The sequence below is a fragment of the Notolepis coatsorum genome (assembly GCF_963971535.1).
Source record: "Notolepis coatsorum genome assembly, chromosome: 6".
Classification (NCBI taxonomy): Eukaryota; Metazoa; Chordata; class Actinopteri; order Aulopiformes; family Paralepididae; genus Notolepis; species Notolepis coatsorum.
In genome coordinates, this window is record NC_140170.1 from 10,506,829 (window position 1) to 10,526,726 (window position 19,898).

General features: G+C 45.2%; 1 protein-coding gene across 1 annotated transcript in view; it reads left to right on the top strand.

Annotated features, from left to right (window-relative positions):
* Positions 1–19,652, top strand: part of cry3b (cryptochrome circadian regulator 3b) — a gene marked incomplete at both ends in the record, with an annotated part of 48,608 nt that extends 28,956 nt beyond the window's left edge. Inside the window, 2 exon segments of the mRNA XM_084317128.1 lie at positions 14,841–14,965; positions 19,638–19,652. Of these exon segments, the coding sequence (XP_084173254.1) occupies positions 14,841–14,965; positions 19,638–19,652 (140 nt within the window).
* Between the last annotated feature and the right edge of the window lie 246 nt (positions 19,653–19,898).

Genomic DNA, 19,898 nt, shown 5'->3' on the forward strand with positions numbered 1-19,898 from the left:
CTCCTCCTCTCCTCTCTCCTCTCCTGTCCTCTCCTCTCCTCTCCTCTCTCCCTCCCACTCAGGGCATTATGGGGTAGAACACATAGTAGCATACTACAAGAACCTAGGGGTCCACAAAGACGACTTCAAACTGGAAATGGTAACAACAGATGAGGTACTTAAAAAACTGAGCGCCCTCCAACCCAACAAGGCCACTGGCCATGACAACATCCCCTCCAAATTCCTCAGAGACTCAGCAGCCGCCATCACCCCAGTCATCACACACATAATAAACCTCTCCATAAAACAGGGACACGTCCCCAAGGACTTCAAAATTGCGAGAGTGACCCCTCTGCACAAAAAAGGCAGTAAATTAGACCCAGACAACTACCGCCCTGTTTCTATCCTTACCTCCATCTCGAAAGTCATGGAAAAAATTGTATACGAACAGGTCGAAAAATACCTTGTGGAAAAAAATCTAATCTACGAATTCCAATCTGGCTTCAGAACATCCCACTCCACTGACACATGCCTTCTCTATTTAAACGACCACATCAAACAAGAGGTGGACGCGGGCAAATACTGCGGCATGGTCATGCTGGACCTACAAAAGGCCTTCGACACTGTCAATCACACCATTCTGATTGACAAGCTAAAAGCAATTGGTTTTGATAGTCTATCAGTGAGCTGGATGCAATCCTACCTGGAGGGGAGAGAGCAGATGGTGGAGGTAAACGGTACCCTATCCCCCCCCCTCACAGTAAACTGTGGTGTTCCACAAGGAAGCATACTAGGTCCGCTACTGTTCCTAATTTATGCAAATGACATGTCGTCAGCTTGTGACTGCAACTTGTTCCTGTTTGCGGACGACTCAGCCCTGCTGGTCTCTGACAAGAACAAGTTACAGGTTGAAAAAACCCTCAGCTCAGAACTAGGCAAAATCTGCATATGGCTCGCTGATAACAAACTATCATTACACATGGGCAAAACAGAGTCCATTCTCTTCGGTTCAAATAACAAACTCAGCAAGACCGACGGCTTCTCAGTTACAGTGGGTGACAATATTGTCACAAGGAAAGAAGATATTACCTACCTGGGTTCCATCCTAGAGGCAAATCTTTCCTGTGACAAAATGGCATCCAATGTAATAAAAAAAGTCAACCAACGAACTCGTTTCTTGTACCGGATCTCCTCACTGGTAAACAAGAATACCCTGAAGACTCTAGCAGGAGCACTCATTCAAGGGTACTACGACTATGCTTGCACCTCATGGTACCAAAGCACCTCAAAGGCGCTAAAAACAAAATGACAAACATCTCAAAACAAACTGGTCAGACTACTGCTTGACCTTACTCCTAGAACCCACCTCACCCCTGCCCACTTTGACAACCTAGGATGGCTTAGAGTAGACGACAGAGTACAGCAACTTGCAATGGGCCTGGTCTACAAGATACACTACACGACCAAGGTACCCATGTACATGACAAAATACTTCCCAAAGGTCAGTGAATACCACGATCACAACACCAGAGGGAGCTCCACAAATCATGTTAAACCCAGATTCGGCTCAAACAAGGGACTAAACACGTTTCGCAATTATGCCACATCAATGTGGAACGCCCTACCCAAAGCTGTAAAGGAATGTGAATCACTACCCACTTTCAAAAACACTCTCAAAAAACACCTAAGGGAGACTGCAACTCGAAACTGGCCCCTGTAAATGTCCGAACACAACCCCCTCCAATGTACAGTAAATTACCAAGTATGGTCTTGTCAATAATCCAATGTACAGTGTTGTTTGTACAGTTGTACAGTGTACCCCACCCACCCCTCCTACCCAACCCCCCCCCCCCCCACTCCTACCCAACCCCCCCCCCCCCCACCCACCCACCCAACCACCTCCAATGTACAGTCCCCACCCACCCCTCCTACCCAACCCCCCCCCCCCCACTCCTACCCAACCCCCCCCGCCCCCCCCCCCACTCCTACCCAACCCCCCCCCCCCCCCCCACCCACCCAACCACCTCCAATGTACAGTCCCCCCCCACCCCCACCTACCCAATCCAATGTACAGTTTCTACGCCTAATGTATATACTCTTTTCTTTCTGGACTCTTTTTGTATCACAAACAGTACTGTAATTGCAAATCTGGTATGTCATAAATGTATAGATGTAGCAGTACTGTCTATCTGTATGTCATGTATGTCATATATGTTACGATGAATTGAAAATGGGGGACCCTGATGTAAACAAGACGAAAGTCTTTCTCTGGTCTGCATCCCCTTAACAATTGTATGTATTGAGCTGTACTGTACTGTACCCATTCTGCAATCTGTTAATAAAGTTTTCATTCATTCATTCATTCATTCATTCATTCATTCATTCATTCATTCATTCATTCTCCTCTCCTCTTCTGTCCTCTCCTCTCTTCTCTCCTCTCTTTTTCTGTCCTCTCCGCTCTCCTCCTCTCCTCTCTTTCCTCCTCCTCTCTTATCCTCTCCCCCACTCCTCTCTATCCTCCTCCGCTCCTTTCCTCTCTCTCCTCCTCTCCTCTGTCCACTCCTCTATCTCCTCCGCTCCTCTTCTGTCCTCTCCTCCCTCTCCTCTCTCCTCTTCTGTCCTCTCCTCCTCTCCTCTTCTGTCCTCTCCTCCATCTCCTCTCTCCTCTTCTGTCCTCTCCTCCTCTCCTCTTCTGTCCTCTCCTCCATCTCCTCTCCTCCCTCTCCTCTTCTGTCCTCTCCTCCTCTCCTCTTCTGTCCTCTCCTCCCTCTTTTCTCTCCTCTTCTGTCCTCTCCTCCTCTCCTCTTCTGTCCTCTCCCCCTCTCCTCTTCTGTCCTCTCCTCCTCTCCTCTTCTGTGCTATCCTCTCTCCTCCTCTTCTCCCTCTCCTCTCTCCTCTTCTGTCCTCTCCTCCTCTCCTCTTCTGTCCTCTCCTCCTCTCCTCTTCTGTCCTCTCCTCCATCTCCTCTCTCCTCTTCTGTCCTCTCCTCCTCTCCTCTTCTGTCCTCTCCTTAATCTCCCCTCCTCCCTCTCCTCTTCTGTCCTCTCCTGCTCTCGTCTTCTGTCCTCTCCTCCCTCTTTTCTCTCCTCTTCTGTCCTCTCCTCCTCTCCTCTTCTGTCCTCTCCTCCTCTCCTCTTCTGTCCTCTCCTCCCTCTCCTCTCCTCCCTCTCCCCCTCTCCTCTTCTCTCCTCCTCTCCTCTTCTGTGCTATCCTCTCTCCTCCTCTTCTCCCTTTCCTCTCTCCTCTTCTGTCCTCTCCTCCTCTCTTCTTCTGTCCTCTCCTCTCTCCTCTCCTCCGCTCCTCTTCTGTCCTCTCTTCTTCTGTCCTCTCCTCTCTCCTTCTCCTCTCCTCCACTCCTCTCCTCCTCTCCTCCGCTCCTCTTCTGTCCTCTCCTCTCCTCCACTCCTCTTCTGTCCTCTCCTCTCTCTCCTCCTCTCTTCTGTCCTCTCCTCTCTCTCCTCCTCTCTTCTGTCCTCTCCTCTCTCTCCTCCTCTCATCTTCTCCTCTCTTCTGTCCTATCCTCTTGTTATGTACCTTGACCCAGGGGGGAAAGCCGTTGGGAGGACATGTTTTCCATATCGGTTCTATGCAAACTATACAATACACATCTTGTGTCTCTTATCAGTTATAGTGTGGTATGTTCTCTGAGACAGAGACGGAGGTAGATGTTATTGTTTAAAGGCCACATATACCCCCAGACCTCCAATTTACAATCTCCGTGTGTGTCAGTAGATAATGGTTTAATGAGAAGTCTGTTTTTTATTTCTACCACTAGTAGTGTTATGTACCAGGCTTTTGGCCTGTGGTGCAGGTGATTGCTGCTAATTGGACACCTGCCAGGGAAGGTTCAAAGGCCCTCCTCTCCCCACACATGCTCTGCGATTGCTACCAGGAAGACACTGTTGGAACAAGTGTCTCCCTATCTTCCACCACATTGATCGTTAGTTTGTGCTAGATATTATAATAGTTATAGTCTTTTGGTTTAAACACAGACCATTGGTGTCTGTGTGCCCTTATGTTGCTTCCCTCTGAGCCAGGGTCGTAACAATTGGGCGCTCGTCCGGGAGTGAATTTGGAAAACAGATACCCCTAGATTGGTTTGGTTAGGCAATTGCCTTTGGTAAAAAACAAAATAGGATTTCTTGTTGTTGTTGTTGTTGTTTTTTTTTTTTTTTTGCATGGTGTCTTGGTGCTGTAATTTGGGTAGTGATCAGGTGTTGTGTAACCTGATGGGGGCTTGAGCCGGTCTTCAAACAGGTGAGTATGCCCTTACTTTGTGATTTGATTTGACTACTTGTATGCTGTTAAAATATTTAGTTTAGTGGACACCACATGTAGGTAGTGTCATTATTTTCTGGCTGTTTGTAGCTTCCTGTGTACCACTTACCCCTGGGGCAGTCATAGAAGGGATTAGTACCATTTACTTATCTTGTACCATAACATATACTTGACGGGTTGATGGTCAATATGATCTTTGGCTGGTAGCAGGTGTGGTTGAAGAGGGTTAGGTCTACAGTGCTTTAGCTTCAGTGTAGGTAGGTTAGGGTGCCAGAAAATACAGGTAGTGTGTTAGGGCCTGATGTAAGTTTTTTTTTGTGTAGACATGTGGTGGACTTGGCAGTCCTTCATTGACTGCAGTGTAGATGTAGAAGCTGTGAGTAGTCATGTCAGATTATAAGGGGCACCTGTTTGACTTTGTTTGTTATTTTTTTTTACTGTAACACAGGGGGGTTTTGCCTCACTGGTTTGTGTTACTGAAGGGCGTTGGTTCTCTTGTGTGGTGTGCCATTTGCTGTGCTTCAGCGGTGCTTCAGCGGTGCTTCAGCGTGCTTCAGCGTGCTTCAGTGGTTCTTTATGGTTCTTCATGATTCTTCATGGTGCTTCAGTGGTTCTTCTTGCTAGGGTGCTTTTGGCAGCTTTTGGTAACTCTAAAGTGAGTAGTTTGTGGCGCTGGTACAGTAAGGATGGCTACCATAAAGGATTTTGTTGATAACCATTCTGACGAGATGTTGGAGAGGTTTTCCAAAGAGCAGCTTCTGAAACTTGCTGTGCACTACAATGTGGAGCTTACTGCCAGTGAGAAGCGTTTAAAAACGACTGCCTTGGGGACTTTGAGGGCTATACTCATTGAGGAGCATGTGCTTGTGGCGAGGGTGGAGGAGCCTCTTTTTTCTGACGTGTCTCCGCTACTCTCTGGTATGGCGAAAGGTGATTGGAGGCTTAGAGAGTCAGCGTTTAAGGAAAAACAGTTACAACAAGAGGAGAGGAGAGAGGAGAGAGAGCGTGAGTTTAAGGAAAAACAGCTACAACAGGAGGAGAGGAGAGGAGAAGGGAGAGAGAGCACGATCGTGCGCTGAAGGAGCTTGAATTTAAGCATGCTGCCTTGCAGGCGGGTTCTCTGCATTCGGAGTCGCGTTCCGCTTTTGATGTCTGCAAAAATATTAGATTGGTGCCTCTTTTTTTGGAGAAGGATGTGGATAGGTACTTTTCCCTTTTTGAATGGGTGGCAACCACGTTGAAGTGGCCTACTACGGCCTGGACGCTGCTGCTGCAGTGTGTCCTCGTTTGTAGGGCGCAGGAGGCGTATACGGCTCTGTCCCTTGAACAAAGTGCTGACTATGAGCTTGTTAAAGCTTCCATATTGAGGGCTTATGAGTTAGTCCCAGAGGCCTATCGTCAGCGTTTTAGAGGCTATCGCAGGTCGGAGGGACAGACGTATGTTGATTTTTGAAAAGAGAAGGAGAACCTATTTGATAGATGGTGCACCTCTCAGAAGACAAAGTCAAAGGAGCAGCTTAGACAGTTGATTCTTCTAGAGGAATTTAAAAGATGTGTTCCTGATACCGTTTCCACTCATCTAAACGAGCGTAAGGTATTGAAGGTAGGCGACGCTGCTGTCTTGGCTGATGAGTTTGTGTTGACACACAAGTCCGTCTTTGTGGAGGAATACCGTGTTGAGTCCAGGGGTAGGCGTCCTTTTCAGGGGGGCCGTTTCCGAAAACCTGTGTCTGCTGATCAGTTTACTCCTACTCCTAGGCCTGGTGGTTCTGCTAGTGCATTCCCAGAGGGGGTTATATGTTTCTACTGTAAGGAGCCTGGTCATATCGTTGCTGGGTGCCCTGTGCTTGAACAGAGAAATGTCAAAACTGTGGCTCTGGTGGAAACCGTATGCAGAACGCCTATGCCGACGTTAGAGGGTGATGGGGGGGGGGGTATCAAAGGTGCGAACAAAGAGCTTGAGGGCTCCTCAACATTATGATGGATGGATTTGTTTCCCTGACTAATGCACTAGAGTCAAAGCAGGCTATAACAATATGGAGAGATACAGGAGCTATTCAGTCCCTCATTCTGGAGGTGATTTTGCCGTTTTCAGAAAAGTCTTCATTGCATTCCGGTGCCGTTGTTCAAGGCTTTGGAGGAGGCTTTGTGGATGTGCCTTTGCATGAGGTCACACTCAACTCTCCCTTAGTATCAGGCAATGTTGTCGTGGGGGTATGTTCTCACATTCCCATAAAAGGTGTGTCCTTCATTCTAGGGAATGATTTGGCTGGTGGCAAAGTGCTGGCTACTCCAGTTGTAATTCCCATCCCTGTGGTTTCTGAGGTCCCTGATGGGCTGGCACAGAAACATCCAGGAGTGTTCCCTGTGTGTGCTGTATCACGGGCAATGTCAAAGGACAGAAGTGACAGCCATGATGTTGATAACTCAAATTGTGACGTTACACTTAGTGACACATTCATTGTTGAATTGAAAAGTGACCCTGTTGAGAATTTTGGAATGCACACTGTGGATGTACCTCTGCATAATGATTTTCTTGATTGTGCCTTTGTGTCAGGCCCGGTGGTGGAACCGAAGGTGACATGCGTGCCGGATATGCATGTGGCAGGAGATGATCTGGCAGCGCAGTGTCTCGAGGTCTTCCCAGCCTGTACAGTGGCTGAGGCCACGGACGAATTGGAGGATGAGTGTGGGAAGGATGCTATGAGAAATGTTGTTGATTCATGTGGCACCATTTCTGTTAGTGTTTCTGGTGTTTCATGCACCGTTCTAGTTGAAGAGGCTACAAGGCCTGGCTTAGGTTGCCAGCCTTCCCACAGTAGCTCTACTGTTCATGATGTTTCACTTGTGGGCAGGGATGATCCCAGTATGTCAGTTGATGATTCTGATATTGATTCACGTGTCCACACTGACTCTCTGCCAGGCACTGGGTATGCTAGGTATGCTAGTCAACCTAGTTACCTGTGTCCTGTACAGCAGGAGCCGCCTTCACGACCTGGTCTGATGAGTGGCAACCATTTTGATCATGACAATGTTATTTTGTGACGCCATTTTGGATGGTATTCCAGATGCTTTTGTGACTGATGTATGGCCATGTTCCAGGGACGGTGAGGCCGTACCTGAGGCGGTGCATCCTACTCTGGATGGTCACGATTTGCACTCTCCTGAACTGCCAGGAGGTATGGATAGGGGCGCTGTGGTGGTATCAGAGACCTATGATTTTTGTTTTCCTGTGTTCTGTCCTGCTGAGCGCAGTGAGCTTAGCTCTCATATTGATTTTGGTTTGCAGTCTCTTTTTGACAGGTCGGTATCGGTGGAGAGGCCTGTTGAAATGGAGCTTATATGTGATAAGGTCTTGGTTTGTCGATGGGGTCCTAGGCCTTACGCCTCAGTGGAGGATGAGCCTGCCCCACTCCAGCCATATACCGCAGTGGAGGAACCTTTTGTGAGGTCTCGCTTTCCCGAGAGTCGGGACAGTGTTGTTTTTTGTCTTAAACAGCATTGTCGAATGTTCCACAGTGGGGAGCATTCGACAAGGTTGAAGGTCATGTTCGACAGGGGCCGGCCCGTTATCACTGTTGTGGTAGTGGCCCTGACAATTAATGGGTCACAATATTTTGTGTAGTTGATTGACGTGTTAATGATTGTTTTGTGTTTCAGATGCTATGTTTTATGATGGTTGCCTCCTGGGCAACCATTTTGTGGGGGAGATGTTATGTACCAGGCTTTTGGCCTGTGGTGCAGGTGATTGCTGCTAATTGGACACCTGCCTGGGAAGGTTCAAATGCCCTCCTCTCCCCACACATGCTCTGAGATTGCTACCAGGAAGACACTGTTGGAACAAGTGTCTCCCTATCTTCCACCACATTGATCGTTAGTTTGTGCTAGATATTATAATAGTTATAGTCTTTTGGTTTAAACACAGACCATTGGTGTCTGTGTGCACTTATGTTGCTTCCCTCTGAGCCAGGGTCGTAACACCTCTCCTCCTCTCCTCTCTCTCTTCCCTCTTCTGTCCCCTCCTCTCCTCTGTTCTTCCTCCAGGTCATAGAGAGCACAGAGAGCAGGCGGGGCCTAGTGGAGTGAAGTCACAACAAGGACCAGTAAGACGGCACTCATCCCTCCCCCGCCCTCATACCACGTTAAGCAGTGATCCTTTTGCTCACCTCAGTGGTTTGTTTGTTTTCTCACCTCAGTGGTTTGTTTGTTTGTTTGTTTCCCTTGCAGACTGCCGTACATGCCGTACATCCGTACATTTAGAGCACAGAGGAGTGACCAATCAGATGGCTAGTCCAACAGGAAGTGACCACGAGTTTGCTGTTCCTCATTGTCCAGGTGGGGGAAGTCTATACATATACCTACTCTATACTTGTACATACACCTACTCTATACCTGTACATATACCTGTACATATATACCTGTACATATCCCTTACCTACTCTATACCTGTACATATACCTGTACATGTATACCTGTACATATATATACCTGTACATATACCTGTACATATACATGTATATATATACCTGTACATATATACCTGTACATATATACCTGTACAAGTCAAGTCAAGTCAAGAGTTTTAATTGTCACGGCATACAAGTATACAATGAAATGCGGGTGGTCTTGCCCGCAACGATGTGCAATACAGTGGTACAACATATAATAGAATCCAATAAAAAAACAACATTGTGCAATAAACAGGTAACAGGTAACATGGTGTGACATCTCGGTATCTGTACATAGTTATTTACAGAGCATATAGGACATGCTAGGTAGCTTTGGTAGTGCAAATTAATACACTGTTCCTGTTATTCTAATTTAAAGTGGCCTTTCCTTTTGGCCATAAGTGTGCGGCATGAGTGTGTGCCCGCTCATGTTAAAGTGTTAAGTGGCTGCTAGTGTGTGAGCGTGCACAGCGTGCGTGTCGTGTGTGTGTTCATGTGTGCTTGTGTGTGGATAGTTCAGTGTTCTGTGGCACTCAATGTTCATTGTTCAGGGCTCTGATGGCCTGGGGGAAGAAGCTGAGCCTAAGCCGCTCTGTCCTAGTAGCTGGGGTTCGCAGGCGTCTGCCTGACCTCAGCAGCTGGAACAGGCTGTTATTGGGGTGGTGAGGGTCTTTCATTATCCTGCAGGCTCTGGATTTGCACCTCTTGTTGTATAGAACCTGCAGGGGAGGTAGTGCAATACCCGTGGTACGCTCGGCTGAGCGCACCACTCTCTGTAGGGCCTTCTTGTCTTGTGCCGTGCTGTTTCCATACCAGGCAGTGATGTTTCCGGTCAAGATGCTCTCTACAGCTCCTGAGTAGAAGGACTGGAGTATCTTCCCCGATACTCGGAACTTCCTTAAGGCGAGACACTGCAGGTGAATAGGCAAATATACTTTTTTTGTTGATTTTGAGATTTTGTTATATTTTGCTTCCTAAACATGTCTTCTATGAAACTAATAACAATAAAACGTCAATAACACACATTTAGTTGTTTATTTTACTTCATTTTGCCTTATTGCATCCATAAATGTGCACATATTTAATGGGGAAGTGCCTCATTTGCATATATAAACATACATTTCAGAAAACTTGCAATATATTTTTTCTTAGTTTATATGTACATAACAAACTGGGAAAGTTTCATAGTGATATCTATTTAAATATCTTTTGCCTATTAGGGGGTACTACACTGTACTACACTGTTTGTAGTCTGTGTGTAGTTCTGTTCAGTTCAATAATCATTATTATTATTATTCAGTTATCAGGCATGTGTTTAGGTTGTCTATTACTAATGGTTTGATTAGATATTGTGTTTGTAAATATCCGTTTAAAAAAAAAAGTATGGCATTTTACAATACAGAACATTGAAGGCGTTTTCCCAAAAATGAGTTTTAAGAGTTTTTCCTCATACTCTGAGCCAGAAATCTCCACTTCAGTAGCACTCACATACACCAAACCTTCCAGTTCTATTCATATCTATGTTCTGAAGGTATTTACAGAAGGGTTTGTTGATATCGCATTCATACCCTGATTTATATCACATTCTATCCCTAAAAACATGGCGAAATATGGAATTTTACCATAAAAATGGACTGAATGGAGTATTTTCTGATTTATGGAGTGATAAAAAAGAGTTATCCAAAATCCCCTCTGTAATAACCTTTGGCTCTAATATGTCAACAAAATGAAACTATAATTTTGAAAATGGCTTTATCCAATGTTCAGATTTCTGTCCTGGAATTATATGCAAATTAGTGCATATTTAAGTAGATAATGCCTCATTTGCATATTTAAACATACAATTTCAGAAAACTTGTAATACAAAAAAGTCTTGTCTTAATATAAGTAATCAACTGGGGAATTTTCATTGTGATATCTATTAGTTAATTTCTTTACCCTATTCACCTGTAGTGTCTCCCCTTAACTGTCTCAGGTGGTAGAGGCGCTGTTTCGCCTTGTTTACTACTGTGTCTATGTGTGTTGACCATGTCAGATCCTCTGAGATGTGGACCCCCAGGTACTTAAAGCTGCTCACCCTGTCCACGGTAGCCCCGTTAATCATCAGTGGTGTGTGTGTCTCCTGCTGTCCTCTCCTATAATCCACGATCAGCTCCTTGGTTTTACCAATGTTCACCAGTTGTCCTGGCACCAGCGTTCCAGTACCTCAACCTCCTCCCGGTAGGCCTTCTCGTCGTTGTCCGAGATCAGCCCCACCACCACCGTGTCGTCTGCGAACTTCACTATGGAGTTGGAGCTGAACTTGGCCACACAGTCGTGTGTGTAGAGTGAGTACAGCAGGGGGCTTAGAACACAGCCCTGGGGGGACCCGATGCTCAGGGTGATGGTGTTGGAGGTCTGACCCCCCACCCTGACCGCCTGGGGTCTTTCACTCAGAAAGTCCAGTACCCAGGCGCTCAGGGCGGAGCTCAGACCCAGCTCGATCAGCTTGTCCACCAGTCTGGTGGGGACTATGGTGTTGAACGCTGAGCTGTAGTCAATGAACAACAGTTTCACATAGCCCCCCTTCTGACGGTCAAGGTGGGAGAGGGTGCTGTGCAGTACCTGGGAGACCGCGTCGTCAGTGGACCTGTTTGTCCTGTATGCAAATTGCATAGGGTCCATATCACTGGGGAGGGAGGCACAAATGTGGTCCTTGACCAGCCTCTCAAAACATTTCATGACCAGAGGTGAGTGCCACCGGTCTGTAGTCATTTGGACATGTTGGGGAGGGTTTCTTCGGTACAGGGATGATGGTAGACATCTTGAAGCAGGCAGGGACCACTGACTCCGCCAGGGATTGATTAAATATGGCGGTGAACACCGGGGCAAGCTGGTTGGCACAGGACTTAAGTATGCGTCCTGTTATACCATCTGGGCCAGCAGCCTTCCTGGTGTTCATCTGCATAAATGCTCTTCTCACACTGTGTACCGTCAAGGAGAGAGCGTCCCCGCCCCCCCGCGGATGCCCCCCCCCCCCTCCACAACAGCCGGCGCACCAGTGACGTCACTAGCCGTTGGGCTAGCAGTGCCACTGTTTGCACCAAACCGCGCGTAGAAGGTGTTGAGCTGGTCCGCAAGGGAGGCGTCGTCGCTCCCCATTGAGGGGGCGCTGACTTTGTAGTCAGTTATAGCCCTCAGTCCCTGCCATAAGCCTCTTGTGTCATTCTGTGCCATTTGTGCCTCCATCTTGTCGGCATACGTCCTCTTAGCAAGTTTGACAGCCTTGCGCAGAGTGTAGACTGTTGTCTTGTACTCTTCCATGTTTCCTAACTCTCTGCCCCGGTTATAAGCAGTGGTGCGAGAGTTCAGGGCTGCTTTGATGGTACTGTCCACCCATGGTTTCTGGTTTGGGAACACCCTCGCCTTCTTTGTGGGGACGATACTATCAGCCAGTGTTGTTATGAATGACACCACAGCGTCTGTGTAATCGCTGACGTCACTGTTACTCCTCCTGAACATTCCCCAGTCGGCGATGTCTAGTGCGTCCTGAAGCGTGGCCTCTGATTGGTCGTCCCATTTTTTTACCTCACGTGACACGACGGCGTCACGTGATCTCTGTTTATATGCAGGGACCAGCAAGATGGCGGCATGATCCGACGTGTTTGTTGCTCCCGCTAATGGTGGAGCCCGTACAGCCTTGTATCCGGCTCTGAACGGGTGTAACAGTGGTCGAGTGTATTTCCTCCCCTTGTGGAGCAGACAATGTGCTGGAAGAAAGACGGCATGACTTTCTTCAGATTCGCCTGATTGAAGTCCCCGGCTACGATCATGGCTGCGTCCGGATGCTTGATCTGGTGTGTGTTCAGATGTTCATGTAGTTCCCCTAGCGCCCTGCCGACGTTCGCCTGGGGGGGGGATGTACACTGCAGTCATGATCACTGCAGTGAATTCGCGCGGAAGATGGAACGGGCGACATTGGATTGTGAGGTGTTCCATGTCGGGAGAGCATGAACGGGAGAGTATCTTCACCTCCCCGGGGCTAGTCCAGCCGTTGTTGGTCATAAGGCATAGCCCCCCGCCGATGCTCTTCCCGGAGGCTTCTGTACGGTCCGCTCTGAAGATGGTGAAGGAGTTGGAGGGAGAGATGCTGTGATCGGGAGTCACTGTTTTCAGCCAGGTCTCCGTGAAGCACAGGATATTGCATTCCTTCATCTCTCGCTGGAATCGGACCCGCGCTCGTAAATCATCCATCTTACTCTCTAGCGAACGAGCATTCGCCAGGAAGATAGATGGAATAGCCGGACGGTAAGCAGATTTTCTTAATCTTAATCTGATCCCGCTCCTCTTCCCCCTGTGTTTCTTCTTTGTCTTGCGGCCGTCTTTGTCTCCCGCGTTGTCTTTGTCTTGGCATGATAAAGTGTCTCTAAACTCCTCTTTGAGTCCGGAGTTTAGGTCAATAAGTGACTGGCGGTCGTATGACGTCCCCGCCAGTGATGCTTCTATAAAAAAAGTAGTAAAAACAAACATAATAACAAAAAATTTGCACATTTGTTGCTGAGCAAAACCCATGGCGACTGACTCGGGTCGCGCCAAATTGTACATATATACCTGTACATATATATACCTGTACATATATATACCTGTACATATACCTGTACATATATATACCTGTACATATATATACCTGTACATATATATACCTGTACATATATATACCTGTACATATACCTGTACATATATATACCTGTACATGTACATATACCTGTACATATATACCTGTACATATATATACCTGTACATATATATACCTGTACATGTACATATACCTGTACATATATACCTGTACATATATATACCTGTACATGTACATATACCTGTACATATATACCTGTACATATATACCTGTACATATACCTTACCTACTCTTACTAGTTACGCTGCTGGCCAGTATGACTTACTACCCTAGTGTCTTTATACCTGTATCACTGTACATATTATATACTACAACTCTGTACATACATCTGATTAGCACTATTACTCAGTACTAGTACTCATATATATATCAATATATATTATACCCAGTTTAATCACCTGTACATCGTATATTACTGTTGCACTTTACTGTTACATTTGCACTCTGGTTGGACGCCAAACTTATTTACGTTGTACTGTACTTGTGCTGCATGATGACTTGTGCAGCTGTGGCTAATGTGTTGTACTGTGCCGTACATCCTGTCAATGTGTGCTGTACATTAATAATAATAATAATAATAATAATAATAATAATAATAATAATAATAATAATAATAATAAAAAATTGTATTTGTATTGCACTATTCGTTCACTAGGATCCCAAAGTGCTACAGGGTTAAAACATAGTTAAAAAAAATAAAGAATTATTAATAATAATAGAATAAGGGCGGCTGGGTGGCGTAGCGGAGATTGCGCTCGTCACCAATGCAAGGCCTTATGTGCCACTAGGCACGAAGTGGATAGGTAACAGGTAACCAATGCAAGAGACTCCGGTCTCGACTCCCAGAGTCAGCGTTGCCTGCGGCTTGGGCCAGTCGTCATACTATCTCAATTGGCAGAGGTAGCGGGTGGAAAGTCGATGGGTGGGGATTGGACGTTGTGGACAGCGACTCCTACAGGTCGGTTGGGTGACGCCTGTGCAGCAGAGACAGGAAGTATCGGGGGCAGCGTGAGCCTCCCACGCGTTACTCCTCGCCACTGAGAGTCCGTGCTGTCTGGTGAAAAGATGCGACAGGCTGCCTCCTCGTGTACCGGAGGGGACACGTGATGCAAGGCTTCTATCCTCACTACAGCCGACCAGTGGGGGGCATAGTCGAGCAACGTTCAAGACAGGGGAGGGGAGAATTGAAGGGGTAATTGGCGATACGAAATTGGGATGGGAGAAAAATAAGGAGAAAAAGTGGATAATATAAATAAAAATAAAAGAATAAAATACAGAATAAAAAAGAATAAAATAAAATCACAAGAAAGAAAAAAGAAAAAGCTAGTAATCAAAGGCCTTTCGAAATAGATGGGTTTGCAGGCCTGCTTTAAAAGAGGCCAGGCTCTGTGGCGCCCTCAGCTGGATGGGGAGGCTGTTCCACAGGCGTCCTGTCCTCTGTGTGCCGTACATCCTGTCAGGTCAGACCTGCAGCTCCGTGACGTTCTGTCGCGTCGTTCTCTCAGGTCGCTTGATGCGCGGGAAGCGGGGGCGCGAGTCGGAGCGGGAAGCCTTGTCCTTCAAGTTGCAGCGACGGAGCAAACAGGTCAGTGAGACACGCTGGAACGACACGAGGACTTTGATTTGATTTGATTTGATTTTTATTACGGATCCCCATCAGCTGGTGCCATAGCAACCAGCTAGTCTTCCTGGGGTCCACACAAAAAACATACAAAAACAATTATTGTTGCAAAACAAAATGATTAAAAGTCAGTACTCGACACACAATGCATGATGAAGCTAAGAATTAAGATGGCTAAAATTACATGCGAGCAAAGAAACATAAAAAATTAAATAAAATAAAAATACTTTACAGTGTTAAATACAATTTAAGATTCTTTTTAAAACTGAATTTACTGTAAATGCAGCAGAGGTTTTGAGGCAGGTTATTCCAACGACGGTAGGGGATAGAGCGCGCAACGACCGGGAAGGGGATTTGGAATTGGGAAGGAGCGCAGGGAGGAGTCGGACTGTGATCGCAGACGTTACTGTAGCCTTTAGTAGGCCTTGTGCTGTGTATGTATGTATGTGACAAATAAACCTCTTGAATCCTGTCATATATTCAATCAGTTTCAATAACTACAGAACACATAATAGACAATTAACTCACTTGTTGATGTAGTTGTGGTCCGGCCGTCTGCACAGCACATTCCATGATAAAAAAAAGTATCCATTTAGTTAGATAGATGATAGATCCAACACGGTCTACAGTATCTCGTGATTATCTTTCAGACTCCTGTTCTGATACGACCGCAGCAGGCGCCGGCATGGTCACCGGGCGTTGTCAGAGATAGTCCCCACCGCAGCAGCACCAGCAGCAGGTGTAACGCCCAGCGTCACCTGTAGATGATCCCGCCTCCTGCTGCTCTGTCAAGTCCATTGACTGCTTCACTTTCATCGTGAAACCAAAATTGGTTAGGCTTACTTGTTGCATTTTTCGTTTAGACATTATCCATTCCTGAATGACCTTATTTACCTGTCAAAACTATCACTGTCAACAAGTCACAGGTTACAACGTGGGTCAAGTTTGATTTGTGCCGTGCGTGCAGGCTGCAGCGCCGCCGCGCTTCGAATGGTAATTGCAAGAATAGCATGCATGTTGCCATAATACGTGTGTGAATTAGTATTAATCATACATCCAAAATAGCATACGTTTATTATTATACACGATGATGATACAGAAAATTACAGAAAAATGAGAAATGCATGGCAAAAGTAGCATTTATTTTCAGTAATTTAGAGACCCCCCAAAAAATCACAAATCATGTTTTCAGGGGAGCTGATGTCTGATCTAGGGGAGCTATAGCTCCCCCAGCTCCCCCCGTGGATCGCACCCTGCCTAGTTCCCAACGTCTTCCTACTCCTACTGCATGCACAGAGAAGAAAAAGGTATGTATCTTCTTGTCTAACACCAGGGTAGATGGCAAATCAGCTAATTTCCCAAAAAGTTGGAGTGTTCCTTTAAGCCCTAGCCATATTTTCAGAAAATCCACCTAAAAGTACATACCCAAGTAAATGGAAGATTGCACCACTTCTACAAGGTTAATTTGCATGTTCTTGGTATCTAGGGACATCTATGGACCTCAGGGAATGTATTCCCAGTGTCAGAAATATTGTGTCTGTTACTAGGCTTGAGTAAATTGTAGTGAACCAAAGGAGAATATAACCCCCCCCCCCCCCCATATTTGACGATGAATAACACCATGCTGACATTCACCAAAAGTGAAGAATTGCCACTGAGCTCATTCAGCACCTTCTTGAGATCAAGTGTACAAAAGATCTAAGCAAATTAATAAAGGGCAGATTATTTACAGGGGGTTTTGTAGATGCAGTACTGAATTTTGCCATCCGGACACATTTTAAATATGAATATAGAATATCAGTCTATAAATTACCTTATTATGGTCAAGTCAGTATAATGTCCATAGCTCCGCCCTTTTTTTACCAGATTGCGACACGTTTTTTTTGTCTAGACGTTCACAGAGGTTATATATACGTTGTATTTTATGGCAATAACGTTGAGGTTTATTCGACCCGTGAGATATAAACACACGATTTTCACATCAATATCTGTAAAAGAAAAATAGTTGGACTACGTTTGTATGCGGCTGGTGTGAGCTGGGTAGTGTAGTTTTATGAAACTTCGACGTCCATCGAAAGCCCTGGGTCTCCTCTTTCATAGGACTACAACGATTCCATGACGCCGCCATGTCCTCACGTCTAAATCCTCAGATTTCCGATGCAATGCACAGATATTTTTATGAGCTCATATTTCGCTAATAACACTTGGTAAACAAACGTAGTGCTGAAAATATACACTTTGACTGTCGTTTTGATAGGGTTAGGGTCTTTACTCTTGACTACATTTGAAAAAGAAACAACTGTATTGTTCTATTTGTGACGTGAAATAAATATCCTTCTTCATTCATTCATATGGGGCAACAGTGGTAGTGTGAGTGAGAGGGTGAGTGTGAGGCGTACGTCGTAAAACGCTTTGGATAAAAGCTGCTATATAAATGCACCATTTAACCTTTAATCATTCAATCTTTATTGAATCTCAAAGGATCATTGAGAGCTCGTATTTACGATGACGTTGAGAAATACAACACGTAATAAATACTAGAAAAGAAATTAAGAAAATACGAAGACATACAAAATTATTTAAAGGTCAGGGTTTGTCCTGGAAAACCTGGATATTCAGAGACTAGATTTCCAGACATGGAAAACCTGGAAAATGTGCCAAATGACCAAATGTCATGGGGAAAAAATCTGTGTTGTATTTATTGTATCTTAGCCTTTCACTCAGACCACCATGATGTTTGACAAGCTCATGCTTATTCTCCTCTTGTTTTAAAGTGCTGTAAAATCCTAACAGTAATGACTACAAAACGTACAGCAACTTGTAAGTCTCTTTGGATAAAAGCGCTAAATGACTAAATGTAAATGTTCTCCCAGACTGTTATGTTACCTGGCTGCGTGAATACTTTCCCCAAGGTGGTTGTCCTTCCGCGTTCGGTTTGCGCGGCCTGATTGGCCACTGGCGATTCTCTCAGCGCCCAATCGCGTTGCGCCTAGCTTTCAGTTCCACAGCCCAAGTCCTTCAGTTCCACAGCCCATTTCCTCGTATTGTTTTCATCTCTCTATATTACGTAACGCGCTATTCATATCAATCGACATCACATCAATATAAATAACGTATTGTTTTCATCTCTCTATAATGCGCTATTCATATCAATCGACATCACATCAATATAAATAACGTATTGTTTTCATCTCTCTATATTAACGTAACGCGCTATTCATATCAATCGACATCACATCAATATAAATAACGTATTGTTTTCATCTACGTTAGGCTGTAAAAATCTGTTCTATAGGCTATATTTGTGCACGGCGGTAGCGAGTTAGGCGATAGTAGGGCTAACGCGATTGGGCGCTGAGAGAAGTGTCAGTGGCCAATCAGGCCGCACAAACCGAACGCGGAAGGACAACCACCTTGGGGAAAGTATTCACGCTACCTGGTTTGCTAGCGAGCTGTACCCAGCATGCCGTTCAGTGGTGTAACAGTTAATAGGGTCCCCTCTCAATACACTACAGACTACACAGTGTAGGTGCCGGTAAAAACAAGGGAACTATTCGATTTTTTATAATGTAACGACTATTCGAATATTCAAGAATCGATGCCCATCCCTAACATGAACCTCTGACGTCACGCCATTTCAAAATCTAAAAACAACACTTTTCTCTGTGTGTTTCAGAAGAGCGCCAGCCAACAGGAGGACCGTGTCTTAAACTGCTGTCACTGTCAGCAGCAATTATACTGTAAATTCTGTAGATGTATTTTTGAAAATTGTATCGTATTATGTTTTTGTATAAAAAAAATAAAACTTATCGTAGAAAACTGAACATTGGTACGATTCTCGATGGAACGCCTATAGCATTTCTTTTTGACACATTGGCTGAACAGTCCAAGTTTACAATTCTCATGAAATGTTCAAATGAGTTATTTCCAAACATGAATTCCAGGAGCTGAATGATATCTCAGTATATATGATACACAAATAATAACCAACCTAATAGGTTTATCCTGAGTACTTAGTACAACCAAATAATCCTGGTCTTTGCCCTCTATGAGGACTTGAGGGGGAGGAGCCAAGTAGTATTTCCCCCCAAAATGTAGGTCACGTGATCCACGGAGGACCACATAGCTGACATGCCAGCAGGACAGGTTGAAAGGCGTTGCTGTTCTGCCCTGTTCTCACTCCCCCGCAAACTGGAACCTATGTAAACATGCCAGTAGACAGTGGACTGTACCTATATGTGTACGGTACATACTGTAGGTGGGGGGACGTCGAATTCAAACCCGCTGGTCCTCCGTAGAGGACAGGTACTGGAGTCAAGTCCAACTTTGAAAGTAAATGAATAAAATAATAAAAGATAAAAGGTTTGCCATTGTGGAGATGGATTCTAAATGGATTCCCCGTGGACCTGATTCTTAGGTCAAGAACCAAGTCTGACTCCCCTCTCCAGCCATGACCTTTACACTTACAGGAAAGCTCATTAAAGGTGCTATATATATATATTTTTGTTGAGTACACTTTTTTTTAAATTATTGATTAATGTTTGATTAATGATTAAAATGTTTGCGGGTCCAAACGGAATGTTGTTGTTTACATGTTGCATACATGTATCCCTTACCTTCCCTTGTTTTACTGTAGGTCACACTGGACTGAGTTCTGACAAGTGTTTAGGTTCTGACATATTGCAAATTCTTCATGAATGTCCTGCTCTTTCTTCATCCATGTTTGTTTATCCAACGTGAGCTGTAGAAGACTACATTTGTTATATTTGTTGTAATATATATTATGTTATATTTGTATATTTGTTATATAACTCTGTCTCTCGTTCTTTTGTACCAAAATGACCAAAAATGCTGTAAAGTTTCACGCTGTATTCTGCCTTCGGTTCTCAGTGTTCTC